Below are 23,515 nucleotides of genomic sequence, written 5' to 3'. Positions count from 1 at the left end.
CTGATTCCTTCCAAAGTATTTTTAATTTCAATAATTGTGTTGTTTGTCTCTGTATGTTTATTCTTTAACTCTTCTAGGTCTTTGATAATTGATTCTTGCATTTTCTCCATTTTGTTTTCAAGGCTTTTGATCATCTTTACTATCATTATTCTGAATTCTTTTTCAGGTAGTTTGCCTATTTCCTCTTCATTTATTTGGACCTCTGTGTTTCTAATTTGTTTCTTCATTTGTGTAGTATTTCTCACCCTTTTCATTATTTTTTTTTAACTTATTGTGTTTGAGGTCTCCTTTTCCCAGACTTCAAGGTTGAATTCTTTCTTTTTTTGGTTTCTGCCCTTGTAAGGTTGGTCCAGTGGTTGTGTAATAAACTGTGGAAAATTCTGAAAGAGATGGGAATACCAGACCACCTGATCTGCCTCTTGAGAAATTTGTATGCAGGTCAGGAAGCAACAGTTAGAACTGCACATGGAACAACAGACTGGTTCCAAATAGGAAAAGGAGTTCATCAAGGCTGTATATTGTCACCCTGTTTATTTAACTTCTATGCAGAGTACATCATGAGAAACGCTGGACTGGAAGAAACACAAGCTGGAATCAAGATTGCCGGGAGAAATATCAATAACCTCAGATATGCAGATGACACCACCCTTATGGCAGAAAGTGAAGAGGAACTCAAAAGCCTCTTGATGAAAGTGAAAGTGGAGAGTGAAAAACTTGGCTTAAAGCTCAACATTCAGAAAACGAAGATCATGGCATCCAGTCCCACCACTTCATGGGAAATAGATGGGGAAACAGTGGAAATAGTGAGAGAGTTTATTTACTTGGGCTCCAAAATCACTGCAGATGGTGACTGCAGCCATGAAATTAAAAGACACTTACTCCTTGGAAGGAAATTTATGACCAACCTAGATAGCATATTCAAAAGCAGAGACATTACTTTGCCAACAAAGGTTCGTCTAGTCAAGGCTATGGTTTTTCCTGTGGTCATGTATGGATGTGAGAGTTGGACCGTGAAGAAGGCTGAGCGCCGAAGAATTGATGCTTTTGAACTATGGTGTTAGAGAAGACTCTTGAGAGTCCCTTGGACTGCAAGGAGATCCAACCAGTCCATTCTGAAGGAGATCATCCCTGGGATTTCTTTGGAAGGAATGATGCTAAAGCTGAAACTCCAGTACTTTGGCCACCTCATGTGAAGAGTTGACTCATTGGAAAAGACTCTGATGCTGGGAGGGATTGGGGGCAGGAGGAGAAGGGGACGACAGAGGATGAGATGGTTGGATGGCATCACTGACTCAATGAACGTGAGTCTGAGTGAACTCTGGGAGTTGGTGATGGACAGGGAGGCCTGGTGTGCTGCGATTCATGGGGTGGCAAAGAGTCGGACACGACTGAGTGACTGATCTGATCTGATCTGATCTGAAGCTTCGTACAGGGTGAAATTTGTGTTGTTTTTTGTTTGTTTGTTTTTCCTTTGATGGGCAAGGCTGAGTGAGGTGGTAATCCTGTCTGCTGATGACTGGGTTTGTATTTTTGTTTTGTTTGTTGTTTAGATGAGGGTGCACAGGATGCTACTGGTGGTTGGGTGATGCCCGGACTTGTTTTCAAGTGGTTTCCTTTGCGTGAGTTCTCACTATTTGATACTCTCTAGGGTTAGTTCTCTGGTGGTCTAGGGTCTTGGAGTCAGTGCTCCCACTCCAAAGGCCCAGGGCTTGATCTCTGGTCAGGAAAGAGGATTCCACAAGTGGTTTGTTATGGCATTAAGTGAGAGTAAAACAAATACCCAAAACCAAGAAACCAAAGATGAACCCCAGACAAATGGCAGTCACAAAATCAGGCAAATAATAATTAAAATAATGGAATATACACACATATATATACACATATATATATACACCCATAAGCAAAGTTAAAGCAGTCCAACAAAAATAAAATACAGTAGATTGACCTGGCAAACAAAGGAAATCAAAAATTATATTTACCAGTTAAGAACAAAACTAACTAAAGCACAAACTGGAAAATAAAACGAAAGCAAGGTGCCAAGTGGGGAATAAAGCAATGAAAACAAAACTAACAAATATTTTGAGAGGAAAAGAAAGCAAGAAGAAATATGCAAAGTTAAATAGAGGTAGATGAAGAAGATTTATATACATTAAAGATTAACTCTTTTGCAGGTTTCGACCACCTCCTATCAGTCGGTGTTCAGGACCGTGCTCAATGAAATGGCTGTTCGCGACGAACTGGAGGAGGATATTACCATTCCCCTGACTGGTCATCTGGAGGGTGAAACCAGAAGGAAACTGGGAATTCTGTAAGTGACAAGAGGGATGGAACTGGTGGTCATTGGGAAGGTGCTGGTCACTGGGTGGAGGTAGACCAAAGCTAGCAGCAGAGAAAAGTATTAACTGGGCCACGAGAGCACGAGGAAGGCCAGGGTCTAGAAGCTTCCTTGTGTCAAAGAGCTGGCACAGCCAGACACAGGACAAGGGTAGGGGTCAGGGGACAGGATGATCCGGCTACCAAAACTCAAAGGCAAAGAAATCTATGAACAGGGGATGTGCAAGATAGCATCAAAGGTGAGCAGGGACACAGGCTGGAAATCCCAGGCAAGAAAAAGTCTTGAAGGGACTGTGAACTTGTACAGAAGTCTGGGAGGCAAGGCTCAGACCCCTGAGCCTTTGACGAGAAGGGACAGTGGGGAGATCAAGCTCATGGGCATCTTCCCAAGAAATTCCTTAGCTTCATCCTAGGCTAGCCATTGCTTCTCCATGCTCCTTGAGGGGGATAAGCCCCAAGCATCACTGACCTGGGATTCATGGCAGGGGCTTGGGGAGCGATAAAGTTATTGCAGATGGCTGCTGGCACCAAATCTTTCTAGTTGGCATGACCCCAGTCACAAAATGTTCCAGAACCCCATCTGTACGTCCAGCCTGTGGTACAAGGAAGCCTGGATTTTCACTTATCCAGCTGTCAGAAGCCTTGGTGAACAAGGTACATGGTCAGGCATCCGAGGCACTCTCTGGCAGGGGCTCCAAGGAACAGGCTGTGGGGGATGGGGTGCCATGCATAACCTCCTTGCTGAATGAAGACTCCCAAAAAATCAGGCAGAGACTGACTGCCAGCAACTTCTGCTTTGGGCTCAATAGAGTCCTGGGGCCAGAGACCCTTAAGGCTTCTCTAGGAAAAGGGAAGGCTAAATACACAATGCAAAATACAAAGAACACCCAAGTTTTCAGATCCTCATAAAACAAGAAAAAAAAAATCCCAAATAACACCGTTGTAGGTTATCCTACATGCTAGGTTACATTTTCTCCACTTCTTTCTCGTTTAAGCCCATAACCAAGGCTCATTCTAACCTAACTGCACCCAGGGAACGCACCTATTGGGTGCTGGTCTGTACAATACTGCATACCCTTACTAGCAAGGCTAGTAAGGATTCCATTAGCTTGCAAAGCCGAGCAAAGAACCAAGGAAAGAACCTTCCCCAAAGGGCACTGGGTGCCTCTGGAGGGATCCCCCCAGTGGAATCTAACTCTTGCATGCACCTGGCATCCTGCTGTCAGCCTGGACAGGCTTCACCCCACCCTCTTCCTCCTTGTTCTTTTACAAGTGATGGTAGGCGAGGTAACTGCTTCAATTCCATTCACAGTGCTTGCAAATAAAACAAGGAACCCTTGGCACAAATGGGCCATGAGGAGCTCATTCTCAACTTGCAAATAGCTTCTAAAGTACAGACACTAAACCTCCTTTCCTCCAGGCAAAACAGTCCAGCCCTTTCCAGCAGATAGTATTTGCTTCCTGAGGTTGCTCGGGGTTAAATTATTACACTCTCTTCGAGGACTCAGAAGCGACAACTTAAAATCTGCCGTGTCAAAGCCCCTCTGCTCAGATCCAATTAAGCCTTGGAAGCTCCCTCCTTCCGGCAGATTCCCTTTCAAAAGGTCTCTGATCTGAGGACCAGGAAAGGCTGCTGTCTCTCCGGAGACCACCCTTATTTGGCAGGAAAACAGTCCCAGCCATTGAAATGCCAGGATGACTCGTTTTGTATATTGACATGAAAGGAGGGTTGAAGGCTTGATCATTTTGAAGAGCTGTGCCTTAATGTGGCTTTAATGGTGAGTCATTTTTGAGTGAGTTTATCTGAAATTTTCCTACTCAGTGCAAAGGAGTTTCAGGTTCACAAATAATACTGTTTCTCTAAGCTATTTCCGAATAAGGCTTTACTGAAATGTGCTCAAGCCACAGAACAAACAGCCTGCACGAGCTGAACTCATAGAGTCAGCTTTGGCTGGCTTTGGATCTCCCGACCCTGGCTTCATTCCCAAGAGGAACCCCACTGAATTCATTTGGAAAGATCTGGGGTCAGCCCAGGTGCCCAGGCTGAAAGCCAGTTAAAGGCCAGGAGGGACGCACAGCACCAAGTGCTGGCCCTTTATTCCTGAGCACAGACTGGAAGAAAGCCGGCTGCAAAGGCAGAACCTTCCACCGAGTCTCCACCTAGGAAACGATGGAGCCGGCCCCAGCTCTGTCTGTCGCGTAGCATGACATGTAAACACGAATTCGGTCTCAGCTTTTAAAGACGATTCCCCTTCCTTCCAGGTTGAAGAAAAATTTTGAAAAATACAAGGAGACGATCCTCTGGATTATGAGGAAACGTGAAAGTAAGAGCTCCTCTCCCCACTTTCCATCCCATCACCTGGTTCTCCTGGGTGCTTCTCCTTCCACCTTCCCCTGTGTCCTTCAAGGAGACAGAAATGCTCGTTCCCTCACTTGAGCATCCACTGGGCCAGTAAAGTCTCAGCTGCCAGGGATTAAAATACTGAGCAAGCCAAACACGGTGTGGGACTTCAAGGGGCTTATCCTTTGATTGTGATGAGGGTGGCAGGGAGGGCAGGAGGCAAAGATAAACAGGAAAGCAGGCAATTTGCATATAAAATAGTTAATGATTTGGTGGGAAGGGGATACTATGGGACCACACAAGAAGGCGTCTAACCTGTACTGGGGGAGGTTCTAAGAGTCATTAACACAAAGTTTAAGAAAGAAATAGCCCCTTACCAGATACTAAAGGCATCCTAAAGGAAATCAGTCCTGAATATTTACTGGAAGGACTGATGCTGAAGCTGAAACTCCAATACTTTGGCCACCTGAGGAGAAGAACTGACTCATCTGAAAACACCGTCACTCTGGGAAAGATTGAAGGCGGGAGGAGAAGGCAACCACAGAGGATGAGATGGTTGGATGGCATCACCGACTCAATGGACATGGGTTTGAGTAAACTCTGGGAGTTGGTGATGGACAGGGAGGCCTGGCGTGCTGCAGTCCATGGGGTCACAAAGAGTTGGACACAACTAAGCAACTGAACTGGACTGAAAGGCATTGGAGGTCCAGCTGTTAAGACTTGCCAATCATGGACTTTGCCAGCTTTGGGGGTCTAATCAAAAACTCTGAGCCAAGAGCCTAAGCTACCAGGCTACTTAATTCAGAAACTCCAAACCACCAGCTGGAACATCTTTCAGATGACCAGATCCCACTGACATAGAATTGGCAACGACAGCCAGAGCTGACACACCTCCTCAAGGCATCACGGCGCTCTTTCTTGCTGAGCCAGGACAAAGCCCCAGGTTCCCTCTCAAGAAGTGCGCCCATCTCCATACCAGTAAGTATATGCCCCTGACCTAACTCCTATAGAACGACTGCTGTGGGCAGCCCCTTGTCTCTGAACCCTCCTATTTCCAAGCCAAGGATGGCTTCACAGGCATGTGAGCTGTGCAGGCCCCGCAGGTACACAGGCCCCCACACTTAGGGCCCTGTGCTTGCTTTTAATGCTCGGCTGCCACTGTCTTGAAATCCTTCATTAATTTATTTTGGTTGCCTAACATGCGGGGTTCTAGTTCCCTGACCAAGGATCAAACCCATGCCCCCTGCACTGGGAGGGCAGTGTCTTAACCACTGCACCACCAGGGAAGTCCCTGAAATCTTGAATAATTTTAAAACAAGGATACCTGCATTTTGAAATTATATAGCCTCTCCTGTGCGTGAAAAGAAGTGGGAGATACTACACAGCTCGTGTCTTGAGCCACCAGGCCCCAAAGCTCCCCGTGTGAAGGACACAGGCCTGCAGCCGTCTCCAGGCAGCAGCCTCCAAGCAACATCACTTCAGAGGAACCTGACGGGTCTCTGCAGCCAGCCTGACCCCACTTTAAGGAAACTGAGGCTCAAACAGGCAGCCTAACACCTCCCCCATTAAAGACAGAGCTGGTTATACAGCACAAACCAAAAAATCCGTGATTCTAGCCTTCTGACAGAGGAAAAAAATGAGCATATCCATGTCTCTTGTTACCATGACCATTTCAGGAACGCTCTCTGTTCATTTCTGACTGACCCTCAGGAAGAGCAGCCGGGCTCACATCCGCCTCCCCCCGCACAAATCGCCTCCACTCTGGAAGGAAGCACCGGAGGAGGGCTCCTCCGAGGGAGACTGAGGCCCGCGTCCAAACCTCTCACAAAGCGCTCTCATCGACTCTGCCCCCGCCCACCTCTCTCCTCATCTCACTGAGGACAAGCTCCTCTCTGAACTCCAAGGAGCAGCCTCCTCCCGTTCCTCAGGGGCACACAGCCGTGTTCTCCTCTCCCCAAGCCCCACCACACCTCTCCGACATCACCGACACCACCTCAGACACCTTCATTGCCCCAGTGTCCCTGACTTCCATCCTCTCCTTTCTCAGTCCTTTCTTCACATTCTTTCCAGCAAAATCTTTTCAAAACACTTCCCTGGCCCTCCACTACCTCCAGGAAAATTCCACATTTTCCCCACGTGGCTTCAAAGGCCCTCGCTCTTGTCCATTCCAGACACACTGGCTTTTCTGTTATTCATCACATGAGCAGCCCTCCCTGCCACAGGGCCTTTGAACATGCGGTCCTCTGGCTAGAGCACTCTGCACGCCAATATCCTTGTGACTTACTCCCTCACTTTATTCAGGTCTCTGCTTAAAAGTCACCTTCTAGAAACTGTTTATTTGGCTACCCTTTACAAACCAGTGTGCACACACACGCACAATCATTTTCCATTCTTCTCATCTGCTTACCATTTCTTTGGGGCACGCCTAGCCACCAGCAGGTAAAGTTTTCACCTGTTCACTTGTGTAGCATCCATCGCCCCTACTAGACCGGGCAGCAGGCTCTGTACCACCCCTGGTACCTAGGACAGCTTTGGGCATACGTGAACACAATGGATATTTCCTGAGTGAGTGAATAAAGGAATGACCTAGCGCTGTCTATCTCTCCAGAGTCACCCATTATTACTAAGCTGGTCTCATGTTAGCCTTCAACCACGCAGCACTTATGCTAGGAATTCCACCTGGCAAACTAGAGACAATTTCCACTCTGTGCACAACCTCCAGGCCTGGATAGGGTCCCTGTGAGCTCCGATGGCATCTTGCCCTCTGTGTTGGCAACCTCAGAGTTCCTGGGGCGAAATTCTAAATCAGCCGCTGTAAGATAGCATACCGACTCCAGGGACACGAATCTGAGTAAACTCTGGGAGACAGTGAAGGCCAGGGCGTGCTGCAGTCCATGAGGTCGCAAAGAGTTGGACATGACTGAGCAACTGAACAACAAGAAGCAGAGGGCAAGGAAAGACCTGAGAGGCAGTCCCCTCCAAACTGTAGGCGGCAGGTTTAAAAAGCAAGAGAACTTACACCCGACGTGTGCATGTCTCCAGCGGCACAAGAGTTGTAGATTTCCACCTCCACTGGCCAGACTCTTACAGTTTAAATGGAGGCCTTACCTGGCTTCAGGGATGCATCCATCCAGGTGGGCTCAACAACACAATGCCCGCGAAGCTGCATCCTTGCAAAGGGTTCTCAGTGTGGGAACAGTGGGCAGAACGTACATTCCAAGGACCGGGAAGCAGGTGGGGAGACTTCCATGCCCCGTCCAGCTCCTGGGTCAACAAGCTGTCATGTCCTCTCCAACACCTCCTCCAACGCTGGGCTGGACCCAATGGTGGGACAACCAGGCTCTCTTAACTGCCTTCCCCCAAATCTAGTTACGGAGGGAGCGGCTCCCTTGCGGGTAAGAGCATCCTGGCTGATACCGACTGCGCGCGTCCCACTGCGGCGCCCCCTGGTGATCAACCCCCGGGGAAGAGTCCTTGCTGCTGCTGCTAAGTCACTTCAGTCATGTCTGACTCTGTGTGACCCCATAGACGGCAGCTCACCAGGTTCCCCCGTCCCTGGGATTCTCCAGGCAAGAACACTGGAATGGGTTGCCGTTTCCTTCTCCAATGCATGAAAGTGAAAAGTGAAAGTGAAGTCGCTCAGTCGTGTCTGACTCTTAGCGACCCCATGGACTGCAGCCTACCAGGCTCCTCCACCCATGGGATTTTCCAGGCAAGTAGTCCTTGCTGGCTTACTCCAAAATTCAATAGTTATAAAAATGGACCGAAATGAAGACTAAAAAAAACCTGCTGCTGCTGTGAAAACTAAGTGGAATACTTTTGAGAAGATTCAATAAGAAAGTAGCTTTGAAAAAAAAAAGAAAGTAGCTTTACAAATACTGCTTAGAACTAGGCATGCACCAAACATACACAAAAGGCTGGGGGATATACAGATTTTTTTTTTCAAGTCTACAATCCTGCACTCAGACTATGTAGAAATTGCCAAAGTTGAAAGTGATAGATGATAAATTATGAATGGGGTTTGAGCAAACGTGATCACAGAGTCCTGCAGTTAAAATTGGTGTGTTAGCTACCACGTATAAAATAGCTAGCTAATGGGAGCCTGCTAATACAGTACAGCAAGCTCAGCTCAGTGCTCTGTGATGACCTAGAGTGGTGGGATGAGGGTGTGGGAGGGAGGCTCAACAGGGAGGGAATATATGTATACATACAGCTGATTCACTTTGTTGTACAGCAGATACTAACAAACATTGGAAAGCAATGTCCTCCAATTAAAAATAAAATTTTAAAATACTGTTAGTATACATTTGTGTTTTAAGTTAAAATAGCATGCTTAAGGCAATGGCACCCCACTCCAGTACTCTTGCCTGGAAAATCCCATGGATAGAGGAGCCTGGTAGGCTGCGGTCCATGGGGTCGCTAAGAGCCAGACACAACTGAGCGACTTCACTTTCACTTTTCACTTTCATGCATTGGAGAAGGAAATGGCAACCCACTCCAGTGTTCTTGCCTGGAGAATCCCAGGGATGGGGGAGCCTGGTGGGCTGCCGTCTATGGGGTCGCACAGAGTCGGACACGACTGAAGCGACTTAGCAGTAGCAGCATGCTTAAGGCATGTTTCCTTTTTTTTTAATGACTCCCACTTTAGCCTGTTTTTCTCAATTACCAGACTTAGCAGCCTCACTTGTTCCTGGCACGTGGCTGGTGTGTCACCCCTCGCATCCCCAAGTCTGGACTGGGTGGCATTCACCATGGTGTCAGGCATCTGACACTGAGCTGGCACCTCACAGGCCCTTAATAATTGTGTGCGGAATGAAAGAATGAATGGGAAAAAATGAGAGAGCTTGGGGAAATATGGTCAATATCCCAACTCCTCAAACTCTCTTTGGGTTCCTTGAGAGAAATAGATCTAAGTTTTCTTTCTCTTTTCTACCAAAGCCATATTTAGCCAAAGGACTGCAGAGAGCACGTTCACGTTTCACTTATGTAATATACCACCACAAGACGAGGAGGAGGAGGTAGAGCCAGAGAAAGAAGTCAAAAAACCTCGTCGTGTTGTTCGCCGTACAAAGACGTTAGCACTAGATACGGACTGGATCAACAGCAAGATTAAGGTAATGCCCTGGTGTTTGCATTTTGTCCAGGGTTTTTTTTGTTTGTTTGGCGTTGGGGGTGGGGATCTACTGGATTTAGAAAAGGCAGAGGAACCAAAGATCAAATTGCCAACATCCATTGGATCATCAAAACAGCAAAAGAGTTCCAGAAAAACATCTACTTCTGCTTTATTGACTATGCCATGGGCTTTGACTGTGTGGATCACAATAAACTGTGGAAAATTCTGAAAGAGATGGGAATACCAGACCACCTGATCTGCCTCTTGAGAAATCTGTATGCAGGTCAAGAAGCAACAGTTAGAATCAGACATAGAACAACAGACTGGTTCCAAATTGGGAAAGGAGTATGTCAAGGATGTATATTGTCACCCTGCTTATTTAACTTATATGCAGAGTACATCATGCAAAATGCCGGGTTGGATGAAGCTCAAGCTGGAATCAAGATTGCTGGGTGAAACATCAATAACCTCAGATATGCAGATGACACCACCCTTATGGCAGAAAGTGAAGAGGAACTGCAGAGCCTCTTGATGAAAGTGAAAGAAGGAGAGTGAGAAAGTTGGCTTAAAACTCAACATTCAGAAAACTAAGATCATGGCATCCGGTCCCATCACTTCATGGCAAATAGATGGGAAAACAGTGGAAACAGTGACAGACTTTATTTTCTTGGGCTCCAAAATCTGCACAGATGGTGACTGCAGCCATGAAATTAAAAGACTCTTGCTCCTTGGAAGAAAAGTTATGACCAACCTAAACAGCATATTAAAAAGCAGAGATATTAGTTTACTGACAAAGGTCCATCTAGTTAAAGCTATGGTTTTTCCAGTAGTCATGTATGGATGTAAGAGTTGGACTATAAAGAATGCTGAGTGCCAAAGAATTGATGCTTTTGAACTGTGGTGTTGGAGGAGACTCTTGAGAGTCCGTTGGACTGCAAGGAGATCCAACCAGTCCATCCTAAAGGAAATCAGTCCTGAATATTCATTGGAAGAACTGATGCTGAAGCTGAAACTCCAATACTTTGGCCACTTGATGTGAAGAACTGACTCATTGGAAAAGACCTTGATGCTGGGAAAGATTGAAGGCAGGAGGAGAAGGGGATGACAGAGAATGAGATGGTTGGATGGCATCACTGATTCAATGAACATGAGTTTGCGCAAGCTCCGGGAGGTGGTGATAGACACGGAAGTCTGGCATGCTACAGTCCATGGGGTCACAAAGAGTCAGACATGACTGAGCAACTGAACTGAACTGGGGGTGTGGGGGCTGGGGGTGGTTCAGGTGGGACATATACACGTATCCTCAGAGAGCTGTCAGGACCAATACACAATGTGAACACAAATGAGACAAATATGTCCCATATACACAAGGCACAGCTGAGTGTGTGGTTTATCACAGATTGGCCAGGACTTTAACTGGGGTCATTGTCATTGAAACACTTCTCTTTGCAGGGCCTAGTAAGCAAATGGTTGGAATTGGGAGTAGAGGAAAGTAAATCTATAATATGTAGGTCCCTCCCTTAACAAATTTAAAATCTATATCAAAAAGCAATTGCATGGTGAATGTGTATGTGAACTGTGGTACATCCATACAACGGAATATTAGTGCCGAAAAGAAATGAACTATCAAGCCATGAAAAGACATGGAGGAAACTTAAATTTGTATCACTAAGTCTAGGAAGCCAATCCAAAAAGGCTACATATTGTATGATTCCAATTAAATGACAGTATGGGAAAGGCAAAACCATGGCGGCAGTAAAAAGACCCAGTGGTTGGCAGGTATTTGGGAAGGATGAACAGGAGGAGCATAGAGGGCTTTCAGGGCCATGCATACATTCTGTATTGTAACAGTAGATATATGTCATTATTATTATTATTTAGTCACTAAGCCATGTCTGACCCTTTGAGACCCCATGGACTGTAGCCCACCAGGCTCCTCTGTCCATGGAATTCTCCAGGCAAGAATACTGGAGTGGGCTGCCATTTCCCTCTCCAGGGGATCTTCCCGACACAGGGATTGAACCTGTGTCTCCTGCATTGCAGGTGGATTCTTTACAGCTGAGCCCCCAGGGAAGACTATATGTCATTATATATCTGTATAAACCCACAGAATGTAGAATACCAGGAATGAACCCCAGTGTAAACTATGGAGTCTGGGTAATGGTGATATGCAGTGTAGATTCTTTGTACAAATGTACACCATGGTGTGGGATGCTGATAGTGAGGGGAGGCTGTGCATGTGTGTGGGGGTGCAGAGAATTTATGGGAAATCTCTGTATTTTCTACTCAATTTTGCTGGGACCTGCTCTAAAAAATAAAGCCTATCTGTAAAAGTCAATCACATGGTACATTTATGAAGATGGACACTATAAAGCCATGAGTGAAAACTAGTCTCAATTAGTCACATGAGCTAGTAAGGTCCAGAGTTCAAAAAAAAAGGCACTCAAGGGGGAAGTAGGAAGATGTGATAGACTCTCTGCTTTCTGTAAATATATACTGAGAATGTACAGTGCCCCAGGCCCTCTTCTAGGTGCTGGAGCCACAAGGGTGAACAAACAAAGCCTTGGGAGCCAGGGAACTTACGTTTTAGTTGAGCACACAGCCAACGTGACGGAGGATGAGATGGTTGGATGGCGTCACTGACTCAATGGACATGAGTTTGGGTAAACTCCAGGAGTTGGTGATGGACAGGGAGGCCTGGCGTGCTGCGGTCCATGGGGTCGCAGAGAGTCGGACACGACTGAGTGACTGAACAGTCAATGCACAAAATTCTGTTCAGTGACAAGGCAGGTATTGTTAGGTGCCGCAGGAAGGCAAGCAGGATGAGGGGCTCTAGGGTTGCTGGGCTGAGAAAGGAGTAACTGTCATGCTTTTAGTGCAATCACAGAAGTGCCATTTGAGCCTAGGCAGGCACGAAAAGAGGAAGCGAGCCACTAGAGACTTGGAGGAGGAGTGTCCTAGGCAGAGCTAACACACGCAAAGGCCCTGAGGCCCCTAGCCTCAAGGACGGTGGTGAGCAAGTGAGAAAGGGATGGGAAATGAGCTCGGTGTCTAGGTCAGGTAGAGCCTTGTGGGTCCTGGTTTTATCCAAAGGATGCTGTGGAGCCACTGGAGGGGCTACAGCAGGGGGAACATCATCTGGCTTAAGCTCTAGAAGAATCTTTCTGGCTGCTCTATGGAGAACAGGCTTAAGGGGGCAAGAGTAAAGGCAGAAAGTTTGGCTGGAAGCCAGGTATTAATGCAGGTAAGAGATGACGTGCATCTCTACTAGGCTGGTGGCAGAGGTGGCGAGAAGCTGTCTGACTGGGCGTATTTTTTAAGTAGCCCTGACTAATAACACAACTTCTGTGCTTAAGACCATCATGTATGTTTTTCTGGGTCTCGCTCTCTTGAATTGTAAACTGAAGATAATAAGACCATCCTTATCCCACAAAATCGTTGGAAAAAGCTAAGTCTACATTATATGCAGAGGTGCTGTAAAACCTGCATGATGTTACATAAATGTTAGTTTCTCATGTGTTCTCCAATTTACTAAGTGATAATACAGCTTTTTCTCAGTTGCTCAGGCCAGAATTCTTAGATTCCTCCTTTTGGCTTTGTGTGGTATATTTCCCAGTGAGGGAAAATGGAACGACTCTATCTCTGTGTCAGGGATTTTTCTTTGCCCGTGGCTTCTTGTTTTTAGGAAAATGTCATTCCATGACAAGTGAATTTGATGAGAAGAAAGTGTATCGAGAAATTCTGGCTTCGGGTGGCTTTATGAAAATAAGACCTAAAATATAAAATCCTCCCCCATGAGCAAAATCTAGAAGCTTCTTACCAGTTCTAAGGAAGAAACCAACCATAGATGTACTTATAAAGTGCTTTCTTTAGGGTAAAAAAAAAAGAGAGAGAGCAGTGATTTGTAGAGTAAATGCGCAAGGTGGCTGGGAGCTTAATGGCTGGAGGTGGTGCGTTTGCAAGGATGAGCCTGCTGGCTGGGGTGTGGCAGGGACAGACTGTGGGAGTCTGGCTCCCCTTTCATTGGATAGCCTTGTGTAGGTCACTCAGTCATGTCTGAGTCTTTGCAACCCCATGGACTGTAGCCCGCCAGGCTCCTCTGTTCGTGGGATTTTCCTGGCAAGAATACTGGAGCGGGTTGCCATTTCTTATTCCAGGGGATCTTCCCCATCCTAGGGATCAGGCCGGCGTCTCCTGTGTCTCCTGCATTGGCTGGCCGATTCTTTACCACTAGCGCCATCTAGTGGAGGCGCCTCTCTTAAACGGGGGAAATGATAGCGCCTCCTATAGGGTCACTGTGTTGTGGAAGTCACGTGCTGAGCGCAAACGCTGGATGTGGGGACAGTCAGTTACAGGATCTTCATCATCACCTGGTGAAGCGGTTCCTGGGCACTGAAGGCCACGCCCTGCGGAGTCCACAGCAGCTCATCAACCAGCTCCACCTTTTTCTTTCATTGTCTCAGATTTTGGCACTCTGCAGTGAGCTCTCTTGAGTGAAGGATTCTTCAGTCATTAAAAATCAGAGCTTGAAACCACTGATCTAACACCTCCTCTCCTCTGAAGTCGCTCAGTCGTGTCCAACTCTTTGCGACTCCATGGACTGTAGCCTACCAGGCTCCTCGGTCCATGGGATTTTCCAGGCAAGAATACTGGCGTGGGTTGCCATTTCCTTCTCCAGGGGATCTTCTCAACCCATGGATTGAACCCACGTCTCCTGCATTGTAAGCAGGCTTTTTACTGTCTGAGCCACACCTAGCTAGAGTAATGCAGGATAAAACATGACCAGAAAAGGCATCCTGCTACAAACACCTGGGGAATTCAAATAAAATGTAAAAAGAAAAAAAAGTCCTTTTAAATGTATAGTATTTAAATGCAGAAGTATATATGTACAGTATTTAAATCTACAGTATGTAAGAGTATATTGGAGAAGGAAATGGCGATCCACTCCAGTATTCTTGCCTGGAAAATCCCGCAAACAGAGGAGCCTGGCCGGCTACAGTCCATGGGGTAGCAAAGAGTCCGGCTACAGTCCATGGGGTAGCAAAGAGTCGGACACGACTGAGCACACATACACACATAGAAGGGTATATGAGAAAGTAAGGGAGGTAATACCGGAAACAGAAACTGGAAAACGAGAATAGTGAGAGTGAGTGGGGTGTGGGAAGCAGGAGAAAAAGGCTTGCCTTTTAATGTCTGACGGGGACTCAAGGCCCCTGGAGGACACACATCCTTCCCAGGCACAAGTGAAGTAGCTACAGAAAATGGTGATGCATTTAACCACAAAACACTTTGCAAACACTGAAGAGCTGATACCAGGACTTGCCTGGTGGTCCTGTGGCTAAGACTCCTCCTCACTGCCAATGCAGGGAACCAGGGTTCAATCCCTGGTTGGGGAACTGGATCCAACACGCCACAAGTGAGACTCAGCATAGCCAAAGGTGGAGGTGTGGGTGGGAAGCTGATACCATATGTACTCTGCTGTCTTACCCCTGCAGATTTTTTTTAGTATTTCTGTATAAATTTTTGGCTGTGTCGGGTCTTGGTTGCAGTTTGCAGGCCTAATTGCCCTGAGTCGTGTGGAATCCTAGTTCCCCGACCAGGGATCAAACCTGCCTCCCCTGCATTGGAAGGTGGGTTCTTAACCTCTGGACCACCTGGGAAGGCCCAACCCTGTGGATTTTAATTGGTAATATTAACAACGTAGCCAAAGCAACTCGTACATTTGCAAACTCAAAAACACACCTGTAAATAACCTGTGTGTCAAAGAGGAAAGAATACTGGCAATTTAAAATACTCAGAATGAAATGAAGGGTGAGTATCTACACTTGGAGGAAAGAGCTAAAATTTTGAGAGAAATGTTATAGCTGTAAATGCCTGTCTTAAAGAAGAGGAGAAGAGGGTCGTGAAGAAGCAGCAAGATGGAAATCAATGAGCTCAACGTTCAATTCAAGGAATTAGAAGAAAAATACATAGTCTAACATAGAAAACCCACAGAAAGCAGCCGTATGTAGAAAATAATGCTGGGAACAAAAATTGATACACTGGAAAACAAAAAAATATTAGAACGAGCAAACCAAAAGGCTGGGTCTTTGAAAAAAATGAGTAAAATAAGCAAATCTCCAGGCAAATGATCCGGGAAAAAAGAAAAAAGAAAACATATACATGCTATAAAGAATGAAGACAAGGGCATGACTAAGAGACGTGCATGTGTGAATGCTCAGTCATGTCTGACTCTTGGGACTGTAGCCCTTCAGGCTCCTCTGTCCATGGGATTCTCCAGGAGAGAATACTGGAGTGGGTTGCCAATTCCTCCTCCGGGGGATCTTCCCCACCCAGAGATCAAACCCACGTCTCCTACATCTCCTGCATTGGCAGGCAGATTCTTTACCACTGAGCCACCTGGGAAGCCCAACTTAGAGACAGTAGAGGGGTTTTGAAAATATTATATCACGAAATTTTATGACAAAAAATTTGAAAATTTACATAAAATAAATAATTTCCCAGAAAAATAGAATTCACTAAAACTGATTCAAACAGAGATACAATACCTGAATATACTAATGTTATCAGTGAAACTGTGCCTCCCTAGATATGTTTAAATCCTAAACCCCACTGACGCAGATTATGACATTGTTGGGAAATTGGTAATTAGTTCAGATGAGGTCATGCTGGAGTGGGGTGGGCCCCTAACCCAGTATGACTGGTGTCCTTATGAAGGACAGTGAAGACTGAGACTCAGGGAAGATGGAGTCGGATGTCGGAACACTGCATACACAAACCAAGAAGAGTAAGGACAGCAGGTCATCACCAAAGCTGGGAGAAAGCATGGAATAGATTCTTTCTCTGAGCCTCTAGAAAGTACTGACCCTTCCGACCTCTTGATTTTAGACTTCTGGCCTCCACGTCTGTGAAAGAATAAATTTCTGCAATTTAAAATTTCCCAGTACTTTGCTGTGGTAGCCCTGTGAAATTAATATAACTGATAACCATGAGATTGAAATGATAGTTTAAAACCTGCACACACAAACACAGAGTGGTCCATTTCAGCTTCCTCAACACCGAGACAGGTAAACCAGGCCCCTGCGAAGGTTCCCTTCTGGAATCCCCAGCAAGTTGGTGGTGCTGATGGGTGGGGGAGTGATGGGTGGGTGGCATGCAGGAATCAGAGAGTAAATAGACCCATGTCAAGCCTTCTGGTGACAACACAGGCTTCTCTCTTCTCCCTAGGTACTTCAAGGTGATGGAAAAATAAGTCTCTACCCCGATGAGATTATCTTCCAAATTCTCTTTCCTGATGGATCAGGCCAGATATAGTATCCACTGGAACACAGGGACAAATACGATGCCAGGAAAGTTTGTGTTTCTGGGCCGGGGCATGGGTTTTATTGGGGCCTGCATCGCTCTGCAGAGCTCTCTGCCTTCTGCAGGGGACCCCAAGGGACTACTTGTGCCTTAACCATCTCCCAGTTACCCATCGGGACACCTGGCTATGCTCATCCTCAGTATAAAAGAGGGCAAGTTCACGTACATCATTCTGGAAGACAGTGCAAAAACGTGCATCCGGGCCCTTATCAACAACTCTGGCCATGCCACCTTCCATGATGATAATGGAGACATCTGGTAAGCCTGGGGCATGAGTCCCAAACACCCCTCCCTGCGGAGAAGCACTGTGATTAAGGTTTTGATTCCCAGTCTGCACAGCCGTCCTCTTTCTGGGTAAGCCTTTCTCTCACTCATTCACTTAGAATTCATCCATCCAACCCATACGTGGGGAGCTGGGTGTCGTGATGAGCCTGTAAGACTGGTCCCTGACCTCGGATGGTGCCCCAGCCTTTCTGCACCATTGCTTCCCCTCCAGGACATAGCAGTCACAGACTCAAAAGCTGGAGTAAGCTTTGGGTTTCGTCTCCTCTCACTTAAGAATCAAACTTCACGAGAATGACCTTAGAAAGACCCAGTGCCCGCTCTGTTCCAGGTGCCGCAGAGAGAAAGGTATGGTTAGTGCACTGGAGGTACATGTATTGTATTTTAAAAACATAACTTCTAAAAATTTCATTGTAACTAACTTGGCTGTTATGTTCCCGTTTCTGGTAATGGAAGGGAACCTCATCTTACCCATTCAAGGTAATTCAGTCACTTTAGAACTTTTCTCCATCTCTTTGGTGTAAGAACTCTGTCTTTTCAGGATTGCTCCCTTGCCTTCTGTTCTAGTGGTCACAAAGTGGAGAATGCCTATTCTCTTGAGCCAACTTTATACTTCTTGATAGTTAAGGCCAAATTTTAATTCCAAAGAAATATTTGCACCTTCCAGGCCTTGGTCTTTAGGAATATTTTCCCTGTTATGAGTTTTCAATACCATTTGCTAGTTGACTACTTTGTTCTTAGGTGTATCTGCTCTTCCTAGAGGGCCATTTGTATAGAAATTGATGTCTATAATATTACAAAGCTACAGTAATTAAAATGGTGTGGTCCTGGCACAAAAGCAGACATATGGATCATTGGGACTGAACAGAGAGCCCAGAAATAAACCCACACATCTACAATTAATCTTCAACAAGGGAGGCAAGACTATACAATGGAGAAAAGACAGTCTATTCAGCGAGTGGTGTTGGAAAAGCTGGACAAGCCTCATATTAATCAACGAAGTTAGAACACAACATCACAACATATACAAAAATAAACTCGAAATGGCTTAAAGACCTAAATATAAGACATGACACCACAAAATTCCTGGAAGAGAACATAGGCAATACCTTCTCTGACATAAATCACCACAATATTTTCTTAGATCAGTCTCCCAAGGCAAAAGAAATTAAAGCAAAAATTAACAAACGGGGCCTAATAAAACTTGAAAGCTTTTACACAGCAAAGGAAATCATAAGCAAAATGAAAAGACAATCCATGGACTGGGAGAAAATATTTGCAAATGATAAAACCAACAAGAGTTTAGTTTCCAAAATATACAAACAGCTCATGTAATTTAATATAAAAAAAAACAAACAACCTAACCAAAAAAAAAAAAAAAAAATGGGCAGAAGCCTTAAACAGACATTTCAAAGAAGATCTACAGAAGGATAACAGGCACATGAAAAGATGCTCAACATCACTTATTATTAGAGAAATGCAAATCAAAAGTACAGTGAGATATCACCTAACATCAGTCAGAATAGCCATCATTAAAAAGTCTACAAATAATAAATGCTGGAGAGGGTGTGGAGAAAAGGGAACCTCCTACATTGTCGGTGGGGATATAAACTGGTGCAGCCATGATGGAAAACAGTATGGAGGTTCCTAAAAAATGAAAAATAGAGCTACCGTATGATCCAGCAGTCCCACTCCTGGTCATATGTCCAGAAAAGGTGAAAAACCTAATCCAAAAAGAAGTCCATCAACAGATGAATGGATAAAGAAGATGTAGTGTGTGTCTGTGTGTGTGTGTGTGTGTGTGTGTATATATATATGTGTATATATATATGTATATATATATATATACAGTGGAATATTACTCAACCATAGAAGAGAATGAAATAATTCCATTTGCAGCAACGTGGATGGACCTAGAGATTATCATACTAAGTCAGAGAAAGACAAATATTATATATCACTTATATGTGGATTCTAAAAAGATAATACAAATGAATTTATGTACAAAACAGAAACATACTCACAGACAAAGAGAACAAACTTATGGTTGCCAAAGGGGAAAGGGTAGAAGGACAGATTACGACTCTTGTAGTAACAGATACACACCGCCATACATAAAATAAACAAGGATGTACTGTATAGCACAAGGAACTGTATTTAATATCTCGTAATAACCTATGATGGAAAAGAATCTGTATATAAAACTGAGTCACTTTGCTATATATATATACCTGAAACTAACACAATATTTTTTTAATTTATTTATTTTAATTGGAGGCTAATTACTTCACAATATTGTAGTGGGTTTTGCCACACATTGACATGAATCAGCCATGGGTGTCCATGTTCCCCATCCTGAATCCCCCTCACCTCCCTCCCCATCCCATCCCTCAGCGTCATCCCAGTGCATCAGCCCCAAGCACCCTATCTCATGCATCGAACCTGGACTGGCAATCTGTTTTACATATGGTAATATATATGTTCCAATGCTATTCTCTCAAATCATCCCACCCTTGCCTTCTCCCACAGAGTCCAAAAGTCTGTTCTATACATCTGTGTCTCTTTTGCTGTCTCACACATAGGGTCATCAATACCATCTTTCTAAATTCCATATATATGCGTTAGTATACTGTATTGGTGTTTTTCTTTCTGGCTTACTTCACTCTGTATAATAGGCTCCAGTTTCATCCACCTCATTAAAACTGATTCAAATGTATTCTTTTTATTAGCTGAGTAATACTCCATTGTGTATATGTACCACAGCTTTCTTATCCATTCATCTGCTGATGGACATCTAGGTTGCTTCCATGTCCTGGCTATCATAAACAGTGCTGTGATGAACACTGGGGTACACGTGTCTCTTTCAATTCTGATTTCCTCAGTGTAACACAAATATTTTAAATCAACGGTATGTCAACAAGAAAAGTGTTTTTAAAAGAAAGACTTTGCTGTCTAAAAGTGAGAAGAAAGTACTGCATACAAGAAGCACCAAGGAATGGGAGCAAGAAACTTTATCTCCAGCAGTATCTGCTACACACAGTAGGGGCTCTTCTCCTAAATATCGTTAAATTTTGGAAACAGAAGAGACCGTGAGGAAAATCTGCTTTTATTTTCTTGATAAGGAAACTTGAGTTCAGTCGCTCAGTCATGTCCTACTCTTTGCGACCCCATGAATCGCAGCACACCAGGCCTCCCTGTCCATCACCAACTCCTGGAGTTCACCCAAACTCACGCCCATCAAGTCGGTGATGCCATCGAGCCATCTCATCCTCTGTCGTCCCCTTCTCCTCCTGCCCCCAATCCCTCCCAGCATCAGAGTCTTTTCCAATGAGTCAACTCTTCGCATGAGGTGGCCAAAGTACTGGAGTTTCAGCCTTAGCATCAGTCCTTCCAATGAACACCAGGGACGGTCTCCTTTAGGATGGACTGGTTGGATCTCCTTGCAGTCCAAGGGACTCGCAAGAGTCTTCTCCAGCACAACAGTTCAAAAGCATCAATTCTTTGGCACTCAGCTTTCTTCACAGTCCAACTCTCACATCCACACATGACCACTGGAAAAACCATAGCCTTGACTAGACAGACCTTTGTTGGCAAAGTAATATCTCTGCTTTTTAATGTGCTGTCTAGGTCAGTCATAACTTTCCTTCCAGGGAGTAAGCATCTTTTAATTTCATGGCTGCAATCACCATCTGCAGTGATTTTGGAGCCCCCAAAAATAAAGTCTGACACTGTTTCCACTGTTTCCCCATCTATTTCCCATGAATACCAGACCACCCGACCTGCCTCTTGAGAAACCTGTACGCAGGTCAGGAAGCAACAGTTAGAACTGGACATGGAACAAGAGACTGGTTCCAAATAGGAAAAGGAGTACATCAAGGCTGTATACTGTCACCCTGCTTATTTAACTTCTATGCAGAGTACATCATGAGAAAGGCTGGGCTGGAAGAAGCACAAGCTGGAATCAAGATTGCGGGGAGAAATATCAATAGCCTCAGATATGCAGATGACACCACCCTTATGGCAGAAAGTGAAGAGGAACTCAAAAGCCTCTTGATGAAAGTGAAAGAGGAGGGTGAAAAAGTTGGCTTAAAGCTCAACATTCAGAAAACTAAGATCATGGCATCTGGTCCCATCACTTCATGGGAAATAGATGGGGAAACAGTTGAAACAGTGGCTGACTTTATTTTTTTAACTTAGGTGGAGAAAAAATGATAAGTCATTTGCCCCGAGTCATACATAAAGTCACAGGAAAGAGATTTTATGGAATTTTTGACTCGGCTTGAACTAAAGCATTATTTTCAATGATCAAATAAAGTTTGCAAGAGAAAGCACATCTTAGGGCAGCACATCCAAACCCAGGGGGAAGGGTGGCGCTGAGAGCTGGGGAAAGGCTGTTCCCTGCCCACTACCTCAAGATTCAGATTCTGTCTGTCTGGGGCGGGGCTGGAGAGGGACCTTCTCTGTACAGGTGCTTCATCCTCACAAATACCCCATGAGCAACATACTGTTATTATCTGCATTTTACCACTGAAGCTGAGGCACAGAGAGTTTAAGTAACTGGTCCAGAGTCACACAGCTTGCAAGTGACCAAGTCAGGCTATGAACCTAGAAAGTCTGACTCAAGAGTCCAGGTTGTTTTGTCTTTTTCTGTTGTTTTTTTAATTGGAGGATAATTGCTTTACAAAAGTCGAGGTTTTTTCTAATTCATTACACGCATCACAGCTTCTCGGCTAGGTGAAGAGGGGAGTGGTCGACAGGCTGGGCTCAACGGTGAAAGGACTTAATAGTTTGCACTTGGCTCAATGGGAGTTGGAAGCAACAGGAGGACTTAGTGTTGGGGACTGACCAGAAGGTGACCGAGGCTGCCCTGAGCAGGTCTGAGCCGGCCTCTCCCTCTGAGCCGAATTTAAAGGTCCCTGGACAGCTTGGATGAGGCCTGGCAGGTGATCTGAGTGACCCAGGCTCCCCCAAAGCCCGCCTTCTCCTGACTAGCCCAGGGCTCAGATTCTCTCCCCTTCTGTGTTCAGTTCCCGAGAAAACCTTCTGCACCGGTTCTCAGGACAGACCTGGTGGGATGTGAAAAGCAGAAGCTGGGGCAGACGGATATATGATGGGCTTGAAATGCCAGGAGAGGATGCTCACAGGAGAGCAGGGCTTGGGCTGGGAGAGGGAGGAACCCACCAGTCCACACTCACCCACGGCTGGTTACGTGGGCACCAGGCGCCGTGCGGGGACAGCATCCACCCGGGAGCCACACGGATGGGGACCCTGCACTCCGGACTTCCAATTATGTTTCCATATTAGTGGGAAGGACGGATGATAAGCAAGGATGGCCAATTCTCATTATTCAAGATAGTTCAGTTCTGTCAAGTCTCCAGGACATGAACTAGCAAACGCTGAACCGTTGCTTCCAGGGGAAGGATGCCTGTATACACATGTCACATCGAGTCACAAATGTGCACAGGGCAGAATTTGAGTTGCCTGGTGCGCACGTTCCCAGCTGCTCTGCTTTCTTGATGCAGCTCTTAACACGGGAAACAGAGGATGGAGCCGGGAGGGGAAGGGCAGGTGGTGCTGGGAAGTCCAGCCCTGGGGCTGGGGGGAGCCAGGATGGGGTGTGTCTAGGACGTGAGCGTATCCATGTATGTGGTGCTGCGGCGCTTGCCCAGTCATGTCTGACTCTTTTACGACCTCATAAATGTAGCCCGCCAGGCTCCTCTGTCCATGGGACTCTCCAGGCAAGAATACTGGCGTGGGTTGCCATTTCCTCCTCCAGGGGATCTTCCCGACCCACGGATGGAACCCGCGTCTGCTGCGTCTCCTGCATTGGCAGGCGGGTTCTTTACCACTGAGCCACGTGGGAAGTCCCCATAATGTATATACACACACCTCTTTCCCTGGGGAGCAATGGTTTACTATTTGCTAATTCTGTGTTTGAGGCAACTTTATGGAATCTAATTATAGCAAATAATGAGAATTAATGTGTATTAGTAAATTATACGAAGAAACCTAACTAAGGCTGAATTGTCATACTGGGACCCAGAGGGGCTGGTCAAGAAGGGCTTCTCGGAGGAGGTGACATT

The 23,515-nt window shown here is 45.6% G+C and overlaps 2 protein-coding genes across 3 annotated transcripts in view; one reads left to right on the top strand and one right to left on the bottom strand.

Annotated features, from left to right (window-relative positions):
- CBY2 (chibby family member 2) overlaps positions 1 to 23,515 on the bottom strand; it is a 140,228-nt gene that overhangs the window by 110,104 nt on the left and 6,609 nt on the right. The gene's annotated exons all lie outside the window — the stretch shown is intronic.
- ERICH6B (glutamate rich 6B) overlaps positions 1 to 23,515 on the top strand; it is a 53,542-nt gene that overhangs the window by 28,443 nt on the left and 1,584 nt on the right. Inside the window, exons 3-8 of the mRNA XM_055542200.1 lie at positions 2,172 to 2,308; positions 4,597 to 4,664; positions 7,727 to 7,730; positions 9,630 to 9,789; positions 17,016 to 17,101; positions 17,256 to 17,408. Of these exons, the coding sequence (XP_055398175.1) occupies positions 2,172 to 2,308; positions 4,597 to 4,664; positions 7,727 to 7,730; positions 9,630 to 9,789; positions 17,016 to 17,101; positions 17,256 to 17,408 (608 nt within the window). The remainder of the gene's footprint in view (positions 1 to 2,171; positions 2,309 to 4,596; positions 4,665 to 7,726; positions 7,731 to 9,629; positions 9,790 to 17,015; positions 17,102 to 17,255; positions 17,409 to 23,515) is intronic.

This window comes from Bubalus kerabau, chromosome 12 (genome assembly GCF_029407905.1).
Source record: "Bubalus kerabau isolate K-KA32 ecotype Philippines breed swamp buffalo chromosome 12, PCC_UOA_SB_1v2, whole genome shotgun sequence".
Taxonomy (NCBI): domain Eukaryota; kingdom Metazoa; phylum Chordata; class Mammalia; order Artiodactyla; family Bovidae; genus Bubalus; species Bubalus kerabau.
Note: the sequence above shows the minus strand (reverse complement) of the source record. Positions and strands in the feature narration are given on the sequence as shown.